This window comes from Sceloporus occidentalis, unplaced genomic scaffold (genome assembly GCF_023333645.1).
Source record: "Sceloporus occidentalis isolate IW3139 unplaced genomic scaffold, rSceOcc1.0.p SCAF_3, whole genome shotgun sequence".
Lineage (NCBI taxonomy): Eukaryota > Metazoa > Chordata > Lepidosauria > Squamata > Phrynosomatidae > Sceloporus > Sceloporus occidentalis.
The window spans coordinates 66,662,135-66,682,634 of NW_028316983.1; the positions used below are offsets into that span (position 1 = coordinate 66,662,135).

Below are 20,500 nucleotides of genomic sequence, written 5' to 3' on the forward strand. Positions count from 1 at the left end.
GATTTTGCAAAATCAGATAGCAGGCATGTGCAGAGGGTGGAGTGACTGCTAGCAGAACCACAGCATATGGAGTGGGGGGATTAAGATCTTTCAATAAGATCTGGGATCTTATTGAAAAATACTGTGCCCACACATGCCAATTAGTGTCAGGGATGGGATGGGGGGAATGCTCCCTTTGTGCCAGAGACTCCCTCCCAATGCTGATGGCCATATGGAAATATCATCAAGATTGTGGCTGTAGAGGGAGATTTTAAACCTCCCCTCTCTCCAAACACTGTAGTTCTGCTAATTATTATCACCCTGCCTGTCATTTCATTCTTTAAAACCCACTACATGAATCCTGCCCAACAATAGCACTATCTTTTTGCAGTGGTAGGCTTGCTTGCTCCAGTGAGACAAGAGGCTAGGGGCTGATGGCACAAGTGCTGCTGGTAGGATCTCTCATATCAGAAAGGCATTTGCTGAAGAGCCAAACATAAATATGCCAAATAATTATTATGCAGCAGCAGTAGTTGTGTGTGTGAGGGGGTGACATTGACAGAGCATCTCTCACAGACGTCAGTAGCACTATAGCTAATGCTTGCTGGTACTGCACATAAGGAGGTCCAGTAAACCCCTTTTGAATGTCTTTTGCTATGAAAACCCTATGATGAGAGAATGCAAAATGAAACAAAAGATGGGGTAAAGCAGAGGACAACTATGAGTAGCACTGTTGCTAATGATGCAACTGGACTTAAACTGAATGGAAGCTAACATGCTTAGAAGTAAAAGGAAATGGCTGCACTGCAAACACTTTAATGATGGGACACCTCCATGATGATTCTAAGAAGACGATTTTAAGAATTCTAAGAAGATATGGGATGATATTAATGGTGAAAAGAGATGTAGCAAAACCAGTCAAAGGATATAATGCAAGGTCTGCTCATTAAGACTTCAGTGAAAAACCAATTTATACAGCATGCCCACGTTTTATGTGGGCTCGCCATACACACCTTTCAGCATACGCTGAAAGCCGCGCTGGCCCTGGAAGAACTAATGGGGTGTGTGCCCATGGCGGGCGGGCACCCCTGCACCGCTGCACACCACGAACACAAGCCCTATTACTTCCTATGGGGCTTCAGCATACACTGATTTCCCCTTACGCAGACCTTTGAGCCCAGGAACATCACTCCAGCCCAGCTGTTTGAGAGCGAGGCATGCCTGTGAGAGAAGCACCTTTAAAAGCTGGCTCACAAATCTTTGAGCCCAGGATCATCATTCCAGCCCAGCTGTTTGAGGGGAGTTGTGCCTTGCCCCACCCAACATCACCCCAGAGCCTCAAAAGGCACCAGAGGACTCAGGTGGAGGCTGATTGTTTTGAATGTTTGACTAATTGATTTTAATTATTTATTTTTTGTTTTGTCATTGTTATATTTGGAATGTTTGATGTATATGTGAACGGGGGAGGGGAATTCTGTGTATTGTGTTGTATTGGAGTTGTATTATATTGTATTGTATTGCATTTCATTAGAGTTGCATTTGCTATTATTATATAATGTTTGTGGGAGTAAAGGGACCATATTCTCTTCTTGTTATTGTTTTATTGCTGTATAGCATTATTGTATTGTCTTTCTGTTATTTTGCTGCCAGGGGAATGTCAGGAATTGCCATCTAGATGTCATGACTTAATTATTACCATGTTGTGTATATTAGATTTTGGATTTTGTATCTTTATTAGGCATTATGATATGTTATGTACTTTAGATTATGTTTGTTGTTTTCTTTATTATGTATTTCTGCTTTTTGTATAATTATTTTATTGTTATTATGTATGTTATGCTACAATCGGTGGAGAGGCTATAACTTTTGTATTCGATACCTTTCTTTTTTAATCTGCTTTGATTCCACGAGGAAAAAGCGGAATATAAATAAATATTTTATTATTTATTTATTATTATTAATTGACCCAAAGAACTCTGGTCTGAAACCAGAAACATTGTCAGGGAAGAATGCAAAAAGACATTATCTGCAGTCAAAAAGAAAGAGAAGTCCCAATGGATGACATTTGAAATACTTCAAACAGTTAAGGACAGACAAGAAACAAAAGTAAAAAGTGACAGAAATAGAATCAGAATCCAGAATGCACCTGTTCAATGACTTGTGTGCAGCAATAAGGAGAACAAATATAATAATCTTTGCAGAGAAATAGAAAACGACTACAAAAAAAGAACATGAGGCTTTTTGTACAACATCTGAGAAATCAAAGGAAAATTTAAACCAAGAGTGGTGTAGCAATGAATCTCTTTAGGGGAATTTTTAATTAGCTCTGTTAATTACTAGGTTGTGCTACAAGCAACCTTTTGTGGAATCGTTTCTCACTTGTATACCAAGTGAAAAGAGATCAAAGGAATTTCACAGAGGAAGAATTCTCTAAATGAAGTGTTTCTTTTATTAAGGGGAAAATCACACAACAATCCATGTTCACTCACACATACATACAAGGACTAAAGAAGTCAGGAGTTAACTTTGGAATAGTTGGAGGCTGAACTAACGAAGATACTTACACAAGATGAGGCTTGACTTTGGGTCCAATTATGATGGGGATGGCATGGGACATGGCCGTTCTGGTGAGTGGAAGGAGAACAGATGTATCAGGACCGGTCAGAGTTCATAGTGACAGAGTGTCCCCATGCCTTACAACTAGCCTGCTAACAAAGGATTTTTGAGATTTTTTATAGGCCAAAACTAGCCTGAAGGCAAAGGTGTTTGTTGTACACCAAAGGAAATCAAATCTACATTGTAAAGGATCACTTGGTCTAGCAATGTCTAGGTTGAGAATGAAGTTGTAAATCAGCCTTATCAGGCTTGTCTGGCAGAACATCCTGCCTAAATCACCTATCTTCTTGACTTCGGAGGTGTTAAAGTTTCTCATTTGCAACTCCCAAACCCTTCTGTTTGATGTGCTTATGGGATAGTGTGGATGTGACCACTTGCCACAGAGATCATGGCTGCCCACAGTGCAGAATCCATTTGGGGCTGTAGGGAGAATGTACACACACCAAAGTTCAGAAGATTTCAGCTCTGGGTAACAGTGGGGATACTGTATGACCAGCAGGGAAACACATTACGTGACCAAGTGGAAATAAAAAGTGGATGGAAACAGTACACCGAAGAACTATATAAAAGAGATTAAAAGATGGCAGTTTAATTCAAGGAAGAACAATTTTAAGATGAACTTCCTATTTTAGAAATAAGAGTCAATGCAGATGACATTGTACTACTAGCAAAAAATAGCAGACTTGGAATAATTACTGGAGAAAATCAAGGAATAAAGTGCAAAAGCAGGTTTGTAAAAATGGTAGTGAAAGCTGAAATGTGAAAAAAACTGATATGAAGAAAATCAACTCAGTGGTGTTGGAGAAGAGTTCAATGGGTACCATGGACTGCTAAAAAGACAGATAAATAGGTCCTAGAGCAAATCAAATCTGAATTATTTCTAGAAGCCAAGATAACTAAAGTGAGACTGTTGTACATTGGACATATCATAAGAAGCCATGGCACGTTACAGACTGCCCAAAGGGGCGGCTTATATCCAGCCCTTTCCCTGCTGGATCGGGGCCTCAGCTGCCACAGTGGCAGCCTCTGAGGCCCCGATCTGCCGCTTTCCAGGCTGCGAGGAAGCGGCAAAAGGCCGCTTCCCCGCAGCCTGGAAAGGGGTGTCCTTGGGGCTTCATGCTCCAAGGACACCCGACGGCGGCGGGGAGGAGGAGAAAGGGGCTGCTTGGCCCCTTTCTGCCCTGCATTGCTGGCGCAGCCGTCTAAAGGCTGCGCCAGCGACACAAATCCTGGAAGGAGCTCCAAAATGGAGCTCCTTCCTGTGCCGTGAAAAGGGTGCCCCAGGCGCCCTTGAGTGGTGCGAGGACATCACTTCCGCGCCACCTTGTTTGGAGGTGGTGTGGTAACATCCTCATGGCAGTGCCCATGTGTATAGGGTGCCGCCATTTTGTACATTCCCAGGATGTACTAGGGTTAGGGCGTCCGGAATGGACACCCTTTCCTAACCCTAGTACATCCTGGGGACATACTTTACGCCCATCTGTAACGGGCCCCTGACTCACTAGGAATGACAAGAATGTTTGCCAAGGTGGAAGGCAATAAGAAAAGAGGATGACTGCATTACAAATGGACAAAAAGGAGGAAGGAAGAGTGAGGGAAAGAAAAATAAATGTGGCAGCCCATTAATGACTTTAACTGCATGTGCTTACATCCTAAAAACCGTTGCAATAAGTAAGAGGCATAAACCCCAAATATGACATGAGTCTGACATAATAAAAATGTAAACCATAGGTGCGTTACAGACCGCCCCTTTGGGGCGGCCTGTAGGCGCTCCTCTCCCCGCTGGATCGGGGCCTCAGCTGCCAGAACGGCAGCCTCTGGAGCCCCAATCCGCCTCTTTCCAGGCCACAGGGAAGCAGCAAAAGGCCACTTCCCCGCGGCCTGGAAAGGGGTGTCCTTGGGGCTTCATGCCTCAAGGACACCCGGTGTCGGTGGGGAGGAGAAAGGGGCCGCTCGGCCCCTTTCTCCCTTACGTCACTGGCGCAGCCGTCTAAAGACTGTGCCAGTGATGCAAATCGCGGAAGGAGCTCTGTTTCGGAGCTCCTTCATGCACTACGAAAAGGGCACTCTAGGTGCCCTCGCGCAGCGCAAACACATCATGTCCGCCCCGCCCCATTTGGAGGTGGTGCGTTCATGACGTCATAATGGCGGCCCCCGTGTGGAACGGGCACCACCATTTTGGACACGCTGAGCACGTATTAGGGTTGGGGGCGTCCGGAAAGGACGCCCCTTTCTAACCCTTGTACGCACTCCTTGCTTACTAGGATGCCCGTCTGTAACGGACCTTATTACAATAAAAACATAGCAGACACATAAAAAGCAGCACATAGTAATTACATTTAAAGTTGTTTGATTACCTTTATTTGTTTTATTTGTTGATTGCCTTAAGTCTTACTTTTGAAGGGAAAATTGGGATACAAATATAACATTGAAGAGAAATGCCATATACAGAAGGCCTTCAATTTGGTTCTTACATAGAGAGCTTTCCCCAGCAATGGACTCCAAACAAATACTTCCTCGACTATCTTGACACATGCACCTTGGGTATGTGGTAAGACAGTCCTTCTGGTATTTGTGTCCCAAAGAGTGACTTTAGGGCTTTAAAGGTAAAGACCAGAACACTGAACCTAATCCTCAGAGAATCAATCAAGGGTGCAGTGGATCTACTCTGGGTTTTATTCCAAACTGCAAAGGAGTTATACAAGAGGTTGATGATATTTTATGAGCAAGGTTCAGTATCTTGGATAGCTCCTTTAGTCTGGAATACAACCCAGAGCAGATGCATCATATCCATGAATGGCTTCTGGCCACCACTGGAATAACTGTAATATGGTCCCATTAACTTAGACATGACCAGTGGCTAACCATCTTAGCTGTGTTGAGGCCCTGTACTGGGAGGAAGGTGGGATATCGATAAATAGTATAACAGCAACAACAACAACTGATACTAACACCAGGCCTTAGCAAGCCTTGGGCTGCACTGAGTTGTTTTTCATAGCTTCTAGTCATTTAGTCTAATTGCTTATTGCTAGAGGTCTTCTCATAGCTTTGGTTTTCAAGTGACATTTTCTACACTGTGTAATATTCCTGGGGAAAAGCAATGGGGGGAAGTAATCACAATATCTAGAGGAAGAACAAGGAGGATCTGCAATAAAACAATGCAGGTTATCTGCATGTTCCAACAGCAATGTTCCTATTTAAGAGATCATGCTTCCCTGGTCAGCTGCCTTGGATACCACTTTGGAAGAAAGGCCAACAGTTCCCACCTTCTTTGTATTGTTGTTGTTGCTGCTGCAGTGTGCCTTCAAGTTGTTTCCAGTTTATGGCGACCCAAAGGCAAATCTATCATGGGATTTTCTTGGCAAGATTTTGTTCAGAGGAGGTTTGTCATTGCCTCCCCTGAGGTTGAGATAGAGTGACTTGCCCAAGTTCACACAGTGGGTTTCATGACCAAGCTGGGAATTGAACCCTGGTCTCCAGAGCTGTAGTCCAACACTCAAACCACTACACCACACTGGCTCTTTTCTTTGTAAGGTGACCACAAATCCAAATTTGCTTGATCTGGTGACTCACCAATTGTTTTATAATATGTAAAAAGTTATTCACTGTTTTGTCTATGTGAAAGTGAAATACGAACAATCTGATGTGAAGAGCAGATGAGTTGCTTCAAAATCAGATCAGCTGCTTCATTAGTGTATAAATATTAAAAATATACAGTTTTTTATTTTAAAAACATACAGGTATAAAAGTGCCATAGCATATTAAGAATGTTTTAAATTGTTTTGGTCTCAATAAAGTCAGTTTTGGCAAGGATCACTGTGATAGCTGAGCTTGCAATTTGCTGACAAGTAGGCCGATGCAGGGTTTTGTGGTTGTCAGACATAATCTCAGGGCATTACTGGTTAGCATTAGCCAGCCGCAGTATTTCATTCTTGTAGCAGCCATAGCTGAGAAAGGTGTTTCACAAAGAGACGTAGCAGAAAATGGCTGCAGCACAGAAATTGCCTTATTATAAGCTCAGGATACTCAGCGGCCAGAAAGACAACATTCAAATCGTTTTAAAAAAATATTTTTGAGGCATTAGTCACATGACAGTTCAAAAATTATTGTTCATTTTGTACAAAGAAAACTTTGTGTCATCAGTTGCAAATGGATTTTACATCCATGCACATTTTCAAATTCTTCCTCACAAAAGTTGTGAACAAATTTCCCACATAGTAAATTCAAATGGTCAATGATTGTTTGCTTAATGCTAGTTTTAATCTCATCTGCTTTGTCTTCAAAGGAAATGAGAAATTCTGTCAAGCATGAAAAAATACCCACTATTTCCTACCAAACCTGAACTGTCCAGAACTTCAATTCCTTTATTGAAAGCCAATGACTAAGTTGTATTCAGGTGTTACTTGATGAAGTACTTTGCCTAACTGTTTGACTGTCAATGCTTCACAGTGTGTGATACAATAAGATGCAGCACTGAGAGCTGCATTTTGTTTCTGATTTACTAATCCCTAATGTCAACCAGACACTGCAGCTGGTCCATTTGTGGTCACACTAATACAGTTAAGCCATTCTAAGCCACTTTCCATCACAAGCCTAGCCAACACTCAGAATATTTCACTCTTCTTTGAGCAGACTACTTTTCACTCAGTAGACTCCACCTCAATAAATGTTAACAGGATCAACAAAATGTAGATAAACCTCAAATACTGAGCAATGTGCAATACCATTTGAACTGTACTGAAAGCTTTTAACTAGTTTTAAAAACATATGTTAACTCTTCATTCAAATTATCTGATACTAATAAAATCAAAATCCACCAAACAGGGATACCTTGATTGGCCAACCAAAATGCACAATATACATGTTACAACCCATGTTGTCTCCCTCATAATGTCTATTTTAACATGCCCTCTTATGTTTCACAGATGAAAACTGGGACGCATGTGGCCAAGCAACATTAGAGTGTTGTCAAGATGGCAACATTATGAATTAAGAAGAACAAACAAGTTTGGAGAGGCTGTAGAAGTTTGCTTTTGCCTGAGCCTCTTGGGAAGGACAAGATTCTATCCATCATGTCCTCATCTCTCTGCTGAGTTAACTGAGTGCAGACTACTTTTGCACTTTGAACGCAGGGCTCATTCATACTCACATTTTTTGGACTGGAGATATTCAAATCGTGTCATCGATCCAACACCAAATAGAAGTTCCAACTACATTTGCCACGATCAAAGCTGTCTGTGGCAATTTAAATGAATTCTCCATCTCAGATGTGTTAGATTGTTGCTGGATTTTTTTTTTAATGTCAATCAAATAACATGCACATTCATCACTCTGACACAACCCCCAGTTGCAGCCATGCAAAAGCAACAGTGCACAGAAGTGGCAGACTATTTAAAAAATCCACGTGTCATTATGATCCAAAAAGTACCCCCTTCTTGACTTTGTTCAATATTAAACTGCATTTCCCTGTTGTATTCTCCAGGATCTTTAATTTTTAAAGGGCTGTAGGAAGCAGCCCAGAATCTTTGCACCCATGCTAGGGTGGCTGTAGGGTTGCCATAACTTCTGCCCCTCTGTGCATAACCCCTTCTTCCTGAATTCTCCAAATGGGATCGACAGTGCATTCCCATTGGCGTCTCCCTCAAAAAAATGAGTGCTTTTGAAAAAAAGCGATAAATGCCTCAGTTTCAAAAACAGCAGTTTAAGTGGGTTTTGCACTACCCCCCCCCCCCCCGGCATATCGATTCAGAGTCAATTGGCGCGAGTATGAACAACCTCCCCATTTAAACCGGTTTCCAGACTGGTTTATATCATAGTGTGAATGGGGCCTTAGTTTGCAGAACTTGAAGTAGCAGAGGGGAATGGAGAAAGTGATGAAGGTGAGAGAAATTGGGATGTCTTAAAAACAGCTGAAATAGTGAGAAAACAGAGGATTGACTGGGATGGTCCCTGTCAAATTGGGACAGTTGGAGGATAAGCTTTAATCTTATGTCAATAACATAAGATTATGTTATGTAATTATCTCAAGTGCTGCATCATGCAAATGGAGTGTTTGTGGGGATAGTTCCAGCTTTTTTGCTACTCCAGCTGAAATTTAATGTTGTTCTGAGATCTTCTTGGGTGCTGGAAAATATGTTCACCAGAATACTGTTTTAGAACTAGTTTCACTAACACTACATTACCATTTGGGAGAATAAGAACATAGCACAATCCCAACATTATTCTTTAGTACATTTTTTTAAAATGTCCCTTATTGTTACCCTGAAAATAGCTATGTTCTAGTATCCCACTAGATGTCTCCAGAGACTGGTATTTAAATATTATCTCCCCACCACCACCACCATTTAATAGAGCCATAGCAGTTTTAACTGCTTTGTGATCCCTGTGTTCTTCTATGACATAAATAAATTAGGTTCTCTTTGAGAATATGTGGTCTTTTAAAACATGATTTCTATACACCTCATATCTTTCGGTAAACTCTTTAAGAGAACTATGTCTTCACCCATTTATATACTGTATATATTTATATACTGTAAACATTTTCTGCATTTTGTGTGTTATTTTTAATCAGGATAAGATTGGAATATCCTCTAGTAGTGAACCTACAGAATATTTCAATCATTCAATAATGAGGAAAGCAACAAAACTACAAACCTTATTTTTGATGGAAGACAAAAACAAAGGATGAAGATCTGTACTAGATGTTCTTCCACTATGTTCGATTACCATAGATTAAGTCATAATTAATGGCTTAAAATAATGTGCACACATAGTCACCAAATGTGAAGAAAGTTGCTCTTTTTCAGATCACAAGCTCACAGATTTTTAGCATGTAGTTTAGGTGCCATGATGCATATGTCAAATAAACACAATTAAAAAAGTCACAATTAAAAAAAGAAAAGAAAGAAAGTAACAACTGTCAGAGCTCCTGTGAGATCTTTGTATGTCTGCTTCTGGGATGGGAGTGGGGGGATCCAAGTTGTTCAAAAGATAGGCTAAAATACAATTCCAAAGCTTGGGAAAGTTACTGTTTTGGACTACCGTGGCCATGTTGGCTGGTGGCTTCTGAGAGCTATAGCCAAAAAAATAACTTTTGTAAGCTTTGCATCGGGTAGTTCTGTCTGGTAGTGTGTGTGTGTGTGTGTGTGTGTGTATATATATATATATATATATATATATATATATATAGTTCCACCAGGGCTAGCCTGAAGAAGAAGAGCCTTCCCTCCAGTCCATCTGCCTTGGTCCAGGCCTCAGAGGGAGAGAAGAATGCTGGACCTGATCCCCTCCCTCCCTCCCTCCACCATTCCCTTTTCCTTTTGTGCCGTGTCTTTTTAGATTGTAAGCCTGAGGGCAGGGAACCGTCTATTATCCCCTCTGTTGTAAGCTGCCCGGATTCCCAGTGATTGGGCGGCATATAAATAAATTCTATTATTATTATTATTATTATTATTATTATTATTAATTCTGCTTTGCACCACATGTAAAGCAATCCTGGAGTTTTTGCTATTAATTTTATTCCTTTACAATAGAGCTTCGGCTTCCCATCACATTAAAGAGTGATGGATTGTAACAACTGCAGAGTCTACCATCCCATATCTTCATGCAGCTGGCTGTTAATCAAAAATGCCTGCAATCCTTCCCCACTTCTCAGGACTGGGTGGCAGGGGGTGGCTGGCTCTTTTACTAGAAAACTGCCCACATGGTCAATTTAGTAAGGTTGAAATGATCATATACGCTCAGCAACACAATCCAGTGTAGTTAAGAGAGGCACTCATATGGGAGAAAGCAGAGTTTCTTGGTTCTGTTCCTGATGTTCTACTGTCATGCTTATAACTTGCCCTTCAACCTCCCAAAGGGAATGCCAACCACCAGAGAAAGGGGCTTGAGAGCAAATGAGAAAACACAGGTGATAACAGCAACATATGCAAGTCACCAGCAAAAATCAAACTTGCCCAAGAGCAAATGAAACCGCAGAGGTTTGATGTATAAAATGATCACTGATATCACAGAGAATGGTAACCTGAGCTGGTGTAGCCCCAGTAGTGATCCCACACCAGGTGTCACCCAGTGTGGGGGGGTGGAACCTCCAGAGGGTGGGACTTCCAGGGGTGAGACTTCCGGTGGGATGTCCAGGTGTGGGGGGAACTGACCGCACAGGCCTGAGGCACACGAGTGGGTCAAAACAGCACCTCAGCAGGCTGGAGGGGCACCTGCTTGGGCCACAGGCCTGAAAAGCACCAGCGCAGCTCCCAAAGAGCACCTGTGCAGTCCTGTGCAGCACCCATGGGGACAGGGATCCAACTGGGTGTCACTTCCCCTTTTGTGGTGTCACCCCCCTTCTAGGGTATCACCCAGTGCGGTTCACATGCCCCACACTCCCCAATGACGTTACTGTGTAGCCAAACAGCTGTGAGCTTGAAAATCTTTCCCCACCCATTCAAATCTTACTTCAGTCAGAACAAGCTGATCATTGGCAAGCCAGTATTCCCCCACCCCTGAGCAGAGGCATAGTAGTAGTAACCTTATTCTAGGGCCAGCTCAAGGTATCTCATTATATGGAGCAAAGGGTATGGTGGCACTCCCTCCTCATCCATCACCATCACATCTGAAAGCAAACCTAGATTTTCTCTGAAAGAAGGGGACCAGTTTATATGGTATACCAAATGTTAGTCACCACTGTGCAAGCTGTAAGACAATGTTACCAGAAGACAAGGAATGGCCTAGCTCAGTGTTTCTCAAACTTTTTACCTTTGGGATCCCCCTTTACATCCACATGTGAATGTTGCACACACCCTTTGAGGTAGTATATGAATACAAATATTTTGTTTATTTATTAGTTCATATTTTGATTCTCACATTCATGTGTATTCATATTCTAACATTTAATAAGGAAATAACATTGTTGAAATTAGAACAGTTTTATTTAAGTAAATTCAGTATTTAACTCAATGCTGTGAGCTGCTTTGATTGTCTTGTTACAGAAAAGCGAGATATAAATAAAAGTTTTATTTTATTATTATTTATTAATGCATGTGTAAATTTTACACACAAAAACATTTGGGAAGAGAAGGAGGAGAAAGGGGATCAGAGCCTCCCAGTCTCATGTTCCCTTTGAGCAATTCCCGTGGTCCCCCTGGGGGTCCTGCCCCACCATTTGAGAACCACCAGCCTAACTCTTAATATTGTAGACAATCATGACCTCTTAATCAGTGAAAGTTAAGCATGTATTCCAAACCTGGAAAATTTACGTTTTGGCACTACAGCTCCCATAAATCTGTAAAGCTCGTGTTATAATAATAACTTGCTAATGTGTATCAGAGCTGTTCTGTTCATCTCAAAATGATTACTACTCAGATGCTATTTATTACGTGGATGCTATTTTTAAATAAACTGGAACGCATGGTCCATTACAAGCATCAGGAGCTTTGCCAAGCACTCCACAGTTCTCACTCTGGACTTCACTGAAAACAATAGAACCTTTGACAAGATGTAAATGTGATGCTGCAGGCTAGGACTAAATGTTGTCTTCCTTAAAAAAAAAAAAAAAACAACCCACAGATGAATATTCGGCATAGATTTAGTTGTTTATCATTGTATTATTGGTTTAGATATATTTATTTATTTGCCAAAAACATTTTAGTCAAAGGCCATACAGACCTATTCAGTTGATTTCAAACTATGAATTTTAAACCGGGATATTTTAAATTTCATGCTGGATGATTTTAATGTATGTTTATGTATTTAACTTAGATTGCATACACACTGCAGAAATAATCCAGTTAGACACTATGGAGCATATTGGACCGCTTAAAAAAGTGATTTACCATTGCCAAATTGAATTCTAATTCGGGCTGCATCCAAATACTATTGTAGACGTTTTGCCACTGCCACTGCTGGGCAAGTACATCCTGGGTAAATTCCGGCTAGAATCTGAGCTCAGCCGTCTGATTTGCAAAGACAGGAAGCTGGCTGGACTGGATGACCCTTGTGGTGTCTTCTATCTTTTCATTCTCCAGTGCAGAAGTGAGGATTGTCTGCGAACCCAACTTTTATGAGCTCTGAACCCACCCTATCCTCCCATATTCCCTGAGGATCCCCAGTTTTTAAAGGGCATTTTTGGGTGATACGTTAAAATACCTGAAACTATGCATAAATGAGGCAGTTTGGCCTCTCTCATCACCCAGAAATGTCCACCTGTCAGTCCCAAAGAGCAACTGGAAGTGCAATATCATTTCTGGTGTGATGTGAAATGCCAATTTGATCTGTGGTGGAGGGGAGAAAACTGGCCTCTGCCCCATGCAATTGCCCATCCATACACTAGACTCTTGTTCTCATTCTCTAGTTTCACCTGCTATCCCCAACCCCTAGCTAAATGTCTTCTTCTACGTTCTCTCATCATCTAGTATATACTGAAATGTATTTAAATGCTCTGTATGGGATGTGCAAATTTCTCAACAGATGAAATATGAGATGTGTGGAGTTCATTTATTACAAATATTCTGTAAATAGATGTTGCTTACCAAGTTAATCTCCTATAAGTACCCTGTTCCTTATAACGATGGGAAATGCTTCTTACAAGATGAAATGTCTGCCTTGCTATCTGGAGAGGTTTGTTTTCAGGACCCCCCCCCCCCCCCCCCATGGATATGGAAATCCATGGATGCTCAAGTACCATTAAATACAATGGGGTAGTAAAATGGTGTTCTTTATATAAAATGGCAAAATCAAGTTTTGCACTTGGAATTTATATATACCCTCTGGAATATTTTCAAGCCGTGGATGGTTGAATCTATGGACTGAAAAAAATCAGTGGATATAGAGGACACACTGAATGTCATGAATACTATTATATCAAGATGGGAAATGTCTGTGTAATATGATGAACTTCCACAGGGAGTGTGTAACTGCATAAACTATATTTTATTTAATAAATATTCAAAAGGTTACAAAGGCACATGATTATTCTCTTGTTATAAAAATTTCTTGAAAGTCCAAAGCTTAAGAGAGTCTAAGGGAATGTTGATATTGATCACCATGCTGGACAATAGTGTTGTTTACAATCTGGGGAGCTTAGAGGACCAGAACGGTAAACTAAAGAACTCTGGCTAGGTAGGGCAAATAACCTTCAGTTCCTCAGTTAAGTGAATAGGGTGAGGGAACCCTGCCTGTTTCAAGCCCACCAAGGTAGGTAATATACACACTGCTAACTCTGAAGAGCCTTCCATCTTGATGATATAGGCAGCCACTACTCCTTTAGAAATCTGTCAAACATGAATCAAAGAGAATTAAAATGTTCCTTTTCTAGTGCTGATATGTGAAGCCCACCTCCCCACCCACATCCTTTCCCCTGACCTGGATTGGTAGCTCAAAAATGGCCATGAATCGAGTATGAAGAAGGAACAGCTGTTCCTTTTGCTGCCTCAGGAAATCTGACAGCCCTGGGAGCCAGGCTGGTGGCTAATTATAAACTTGGTGCTTGGTGTATTTGTGTCTGTGAGAGTGTAATTTCCAGCCCCATAGTCAACGCTGCATTGATAAGTTTGGCTCAGCAGAAAAGAGACCCAGAGGGGGCTTCAGCCACCCTCGAACGGGGGAAGGGGGTGGTTGTAGGACAAAGGAGAGCAGAAGAGGGGTAAGACAAGTCTATCTGGAGTAGGTAACTGAGGGAAAGTGACCATGGAGCCCACTTCTGCCCAAGATGACAGCCTGAAGAAAAAGCAACAGAAGGAAAAGGCTAAGAAAGCAACTCTGGAACTGCCTCCCAGGCCTCCCCGATCTCTGTTCTGCCTCACCCTTGAGAATCCAGTGCGCAAGGCCTGCATCGCTATTGTGGAATGGAAGTATCCTTTGGGGGAAACCAGGGGTGTACCTCTAGGCTGACTTGTACATGGTATGGACTCCAGCAATCACATGTATATAGCTGGAATGAACGGCAAAGAGGAAGGGCTGGGAAATATTTGTTAAAAGTGAAGCTATATTGTGAAAGATAAGCTCTGGATACATTTTGATGTTCTCCAGAAATGCTAGAAAGCCACTGATGTTGGCGTTTATCTCTGTCACTGATAGGAAAAGCATAAGGAGTGAAGTGGTGGATGAAAGAATTCAAGAGGAAAGTACTGTGTTGATCCAGTCTGAATTGGCAGGTTGCTGTAAGTGTGAATTGGACTGTATTAGGAGTTGTATCCATTTGTGGTCATTCATAGAAACACTTGTAAATGTACAATTCTAGGACCCATTACTGTTCAAATGGATACAAAAAGAGTGTGGATTGAAAAAAGTCTGAGAACAGAATGAAAGGGTATGGGTTATTTTGTCTGGCTGTTCAATTAAAGTACTATACATTGAAATTAGAAACAACTTTCCCTCTATTAGGTATTTTGAGGCTGTGACAAATGTGGTCAAATCATGTTAAAAACAAAGGCTCTATACTAAAAGACTAATACTTTTTCCTCTGTGGTGGTTGTGCAGGTTAGTTTTGCTTCAGGCTCAAGATTCAACAACTTGCTGTATTTGAGGTCAGGATATAATTTGCTCCAAATCAAATCAGCTATCAGTTTTGTATGGATTTCTTTCTTTTTAAACAACAGCAACAGAAAACGATGCTCCCCTGATAGCATGCAACTTGTCTTACTTGCTGGAGTAATCAGATTTTTCAAATAAAGAAGCTATTTCTGGACTGGTGCAGCCCTGTTTCCTAATGCAGTTTCTTATTCTCTCCTGCTTGCTGTTTGTGAAATACTATAAAATGAATTAATAGCTCTAAAGAGCTACTTTGAAATCTTAACTACATCTGGGCTGATGATGGGTGAAGGTCAAAGCTTTGGTCTAGATCTTCGTCTTTAAGTCTTTCTGAGCCTGATGATTCAGTACTAAAGTTAGTGGTGTAAAACAAATCAGTGGAGTCAGGGAAGCTATCATTCTTGTATAAACCACAGAATGTAATGTGAACACAGTAGTTTGTTTAATATTGCTTAAATGTTGAAGGAAGGAAAATGAAATGTTACCCTTTTCCCAACTAGTTTAGCATAAAATGATTGTGTTTGGGCTGTGTACAGTAGCAAGGAGGCTTTGGTCTTTAGGCTCACTTGTAACTTGAACATCAAGGAAACAAATTCCAGGTGATGCCATCACTCAGGCATGCAGCACAGTTGGAGACTGAGGAATTTCTTAGGCTCCTCCTTGAAGGAATACATTGGTTTCAGGCAGAATTTGGAAGCAAAGCAGCATTATTGTCTGTAACTAGTTACTTTTTGGGGTAGTAAGTGTGTAGTTATAAGCATTGTAACAATTAAGAAAAAAAGATACATGTTGGTGTAACAGTTTCTATTATTAAAAATTACTTTCAATGGCATTTTGACAAGAAGTTTTCAAGTTTTATGCCACTGTTTTACCAGTCATAAATGTTTTCCCTCCTCAAAAGCAACAAATTAACGGACAACAACAAGTAATGTAATGAGTTAACTTGTTCCATCATCAGCGTAAGAAGCAGAAACAGGTCACTTTTAAAAGATTGTAATAAGTAACAGAAAGGAATAGGTTTTTTTAAAATAATCTTTTATTTAAAAATATACATAGAAGGATTAAGATTAAAACCAAATGTCAAGATCAACCCAAGAACCGTCTGTAAACAGATTACAAGGTTCAAACAAACCTGTTTTTCCTCTAACATGTCCCCCCAGAGATGGAATAGTTTTGACGGTAAATTTCCAAGCGCTGATCTTAAGCCCACCAAAACTAGCAGTGGGGATTCTTAACTGTTAGAGGACAGTAGCCCTTGATCCATTTGACAGGGAATTAAATAGGTGCCCTTAGAATGCAAGTAGTAAAAAGTTGGAAAAGACTTCAGTCTGAGCTGGGGAATTTAAGAATCAAATATCATCTCTGTCACAAACTGACACACAGTCTCTAGTCCTGGGTTAGTAATATTGATTTGTCAAGAAAAATTATGCTGAGATAATATATTAGTAAATGATAGGTTAGAAGTTCTAGTAGTAGCAGCAGAAGTATGAAGTATGTTCAAGATAATGAAACACTAGTTTGGAGGTTCTTACAAAGGAATGGGAATTTTAGGAGGTGTGGAAATAGAAGATGCTCTGAATTGCCTATAACATCAATGAATGTGTCTCATAAATATGGATACAACCACTCACAAGTTACATTATACATGTGACTTGCACACACATACACCCCACTTTATTTTCTCCTCTTAGTGCAGCTGCCCTTTGCTTTCAAATTTGAATTGCTGATCCACACTGGTCACTGCTTCATTGCCTTTCCTAAATGAGTGTCCCTCTTGATGGGTATAGCGCCTGTTTTTCATTATGCACAGTGGCAACTGGTTCATTCTGAATTTGGTTCCTAATGTTAGAGCTCACTTGCTATCTTTATCTATCTGGTGGGTACAGCATCACTTTTTAAAATGCATCTCATAGTTTTTCTGCTGGGTTATTACAACTGGAAATACTTTATTATGTTGGACTTCAATATATAGGGGAGAGTTGAAGTGGAGAAAACACCATGAAATGCTGGAAAATGGGAGATGTACTCCAGCATTTCAGGAAAACCTTTCTTCATGAGCTGATTCTTCTGTTTCTCTTTTTCTGTAGCCAGAGTTTCTAGCATTGACTTCAAGAGAAAAAGAGAAACAGAAGAATCAGCTCATGAAGAAGGGTTTTTTTTAAATACATCAGCAGGACAAATAAAAGTCTTTTTTTAAAAAAACAATAGCATGGCTTAACAGCATTTTGTTCTGCAAAAACACCAGAGTACATCTCTCATTTCCAGCAGGACTCAAATATACAACCTGATGACTCCTAAATGGGAAACTATAAATTCAGGATTGCCTGGAAATATTTATATTAGTACAGTATTTCATCACTGCCTTAAAAAAGATTAGAAATGGCTTCTTTTTTTGGCCCACTGCATCCTACAATTGATTCATTCAATTAATCCAGCAAAAGGTTACTTCACTGTGATGAACTAAGGCAGATGCTATTTCGCCTTTTCCTTTTCACTAATATACAGTATGTTTTCCCTTTTCGCAATACTCCATGTTATATGGTACTCAACCTATGAATCACAATTGTGAAGCAGTTAAACTAAAGAACATAAGGTTAACCTGTACTCTGTTATACTGAACCTAATAAGATGAGGTAATCTGAGAGACCATTAATGGCATATACAGTGGATCCTTCTTTCTAATGCTTACCTCCTCCTCCTTCCTTCCCCTTTCTGCATCAACCTTTCTTTGTTATCATTTTCTCTTTCATGTGGTCATCAATGATTTTCAGGGATCTTTGGGACACCAGTGATTCTCTCATCCTTGGATGATTCATTGTCTCCTCATTCCAGTGTTCCTCATGGAATATAAAATTTACAGGTTTCAAAACCTGATGTCTTCCACTGTAATGCTTTATAACACACCCTATACGCTGCTGCATATGCTAGCCTATGATCTATTGATTCTTCAGAATTCAAATAGTGGCTGAAATAGAGGAAGCAGCCAATAACTATTCCCCATTTTTGGTTGTAGAGAAAAATTTTATATATCCTATCTAAAGCCTGGGCTCCTGACTTTGATATTCTTTTCTGATTGAAGGAGGACAGGGATGATGAGGACTGTTGTTTTCTGCATCCAGCAATTTTCTTCCCTGGAATCCTTGCACCAAGCACAAGGTTCCTATAGATACCAGGAATGGTCATCCAATCTGAAGGCTGGTTGGCTGATTGAAAGTGGGGCTCTCCAGTGCAGAGGATAGAAGAGGAAGTCTTCATTCTAGCTTATCATGGAAGCATATTAGAGCTCCTGGTTGTGATTGCAGCCAGTCTCCCTTTGGCAGGCTTCCCACTCCTCTTTCACTTGATGTGGCTGTACATGTGGTATATGGTTACTCATGACAAGTTATGTCTTTGTTATGTGGATGTTTTGTCACAACCTTCGGGGGTGGTGGGGGTGGTTTAGGCCTTGGCTTCTGTCCATTTTGGAGAAATATCATGGCCTGAGTACCCATTTCCCCATTCTAGGAATCTTCTTCAGGGAACATGGAGGTTGATAAATTCAATATAGCCCAGCTTGGAGGCCTGTCATTAGTGACTGGTCTGCCAATGGGAAACCTCACAAAGTTGCAAAACCTATTTTGTTTTACTTTATCCTATAATAATACCTTCCTAGCTTAAGAGTTATCACACAACCCTTTCCTATATCCTTATACAGATTGGTCACCTAACCACATTCAGAGCTTACTCATGATGTTTCTATAAGATCCATTAGGCTGAGTTGTATTAGGCTTATGTTTATCTGCTTATTCACTCTTGAATGTATGGTACCGTTATCCACACAATGTGGCTACATCATAACATCATGCGTCTTATATGATCCTACACTTTCTCAAATATACAAATGGCATTCATGGAGATAAGGACCACACTATTTAGAAAAACATTTGTACAAACATGACCATATTTTAAATATAGAAAAACATTTCAAATGGAAAAGCATCGAAGGGGAAGAGTCCACTTAACTTTTTCCTGATAATTTTTTTGTTTAAGATTCAAATTTCTCCCTATACAACCTTTCCTGCTGTGATGTTTTCAGATGTGTGTTTGCTTGGAGTGGGTTTTCAGCTAAAAACATAGCTAGTGAATAAAGAATTAAGCTGTTTGTCCTCCTCACTCTGTCACACTCTGAAAACTGCTTTTCATTTTGAGAAAGTTAGATTTTGTTGCATACATTTGTATGCCAACATGGCTTGTAATTTACACTGGTTTAATCAATAAGGCATTTATTTGCTGAAAACCAAGTGTCAGAACAAAGACTGGACTGAGGTACTTCTAATGCAGCAACACAGAATGTTCCAAAGAGTTTGGAAATAACTAGTTAATGAATTCATCAAGTTACTGATTTTAAAAATTCTTTTAGATGTGTCTTAACATAGGTTAAGATTATCCAGTTAATACTGAAATTATATACTGTACATGTTTTGATAAACTTAGGGTGTTTACATACAGTTGGTCCTCTGTATTGGAGAAAGTTCCATTCTGGATTCCCCCCATCCAATAATAAGTCCCATTATTGTCAATGGAAATGCAGTTTGTGTGTGACTGCATTGCTGCATCAGCATGCACATGCCACCATTGGCAATAATAGGTTGGGGCCATCTGCATACGCTCCAGTCCATGGATAGCTAGCCCACCAGTATGGAGAGACGACTGTAGTAGGAAATCATCAGGATGGGTGCTTTCCTTCTGTCAGATTCAGTAAAACAGGAAAGCTTCCTGCCTTACAAACTGAAAGATTAGGATTGGTGGAAATGCATTACATGCCTTTGTTATCAGGCAGGCTAATCTTCTTGATTTCTTTGAAAGACACGAGGGGCATTTGAACAGAGAGAGAACTTTCTGGAGCCTACATCAAAGGAGAAAATTAAAGGGGAAAGTTTGTGAAAAAAGTGAATAATTCTTAACTTCTTTTAATTATACACTTAAAATAAACTTGAGGCAAAGAATAGTGGGCTTGTTAGATATCTGAATAATATTTTGGGAATCTGGCTCCTGTATGCAAAACTCTGATCTTAGCAGATCACATTTCTTCACTGAGAGTGGAAAGATGTAGTAGATGTAGTAATTCAGCTGTACAGAAAATGGTCAGAGGTTTTCAAATTTGTGATTAAGGATTTTCCATCCCTGATTCACTGACTGATCTTTGAGGTTATTGACTTAGTGCTGAATGTGCAGTCGGTTAGCCTCCTCTAATTGAAATACAGCACTCCTTATTAACTTCTAACAAGGAATTTGAAGAGTGGGTGAAATGTTATTGTGGAAAAAAAAAAGAGATGTGTATATCAGTGACAAAGTTTAATTGAACAGATTGTAAGATGAGATCCATTCTTCAGGACAGCCTTCC

At 40.4% G+C, this 20,500-nt stretch overlaps 1 protein-coding gene across 2 annotated transcripts in view; it reads left to right on the forward strand.

Annotated features, from left to right (window-relative positions):
• Window positions 1-14,122: 14,122 nt before the first annotated feature.
• CACNA1S (calcium voltage-gated channel subunit alpha1 S) overlaps window positions 14,123-20,500 on the forward strand; it is a 95,323-nt gene continuing 88,945 nt past the window's right edge. For both annotated transcript variants that reach the window (XM_089514825.1, XM_089514827.1), the window contains exon 1: window positions 14,123-14,438. In XM_089514825.1, coding sequence (XP_089370951.1) covers window positions 14,275-14,438 — 164 coding nt within the window. In that variant the 5' untranslated portion in view covers window positions 14,123-14,274. The remainder of the gene's footprint in view (window positions 14,439-20,500) is intronic.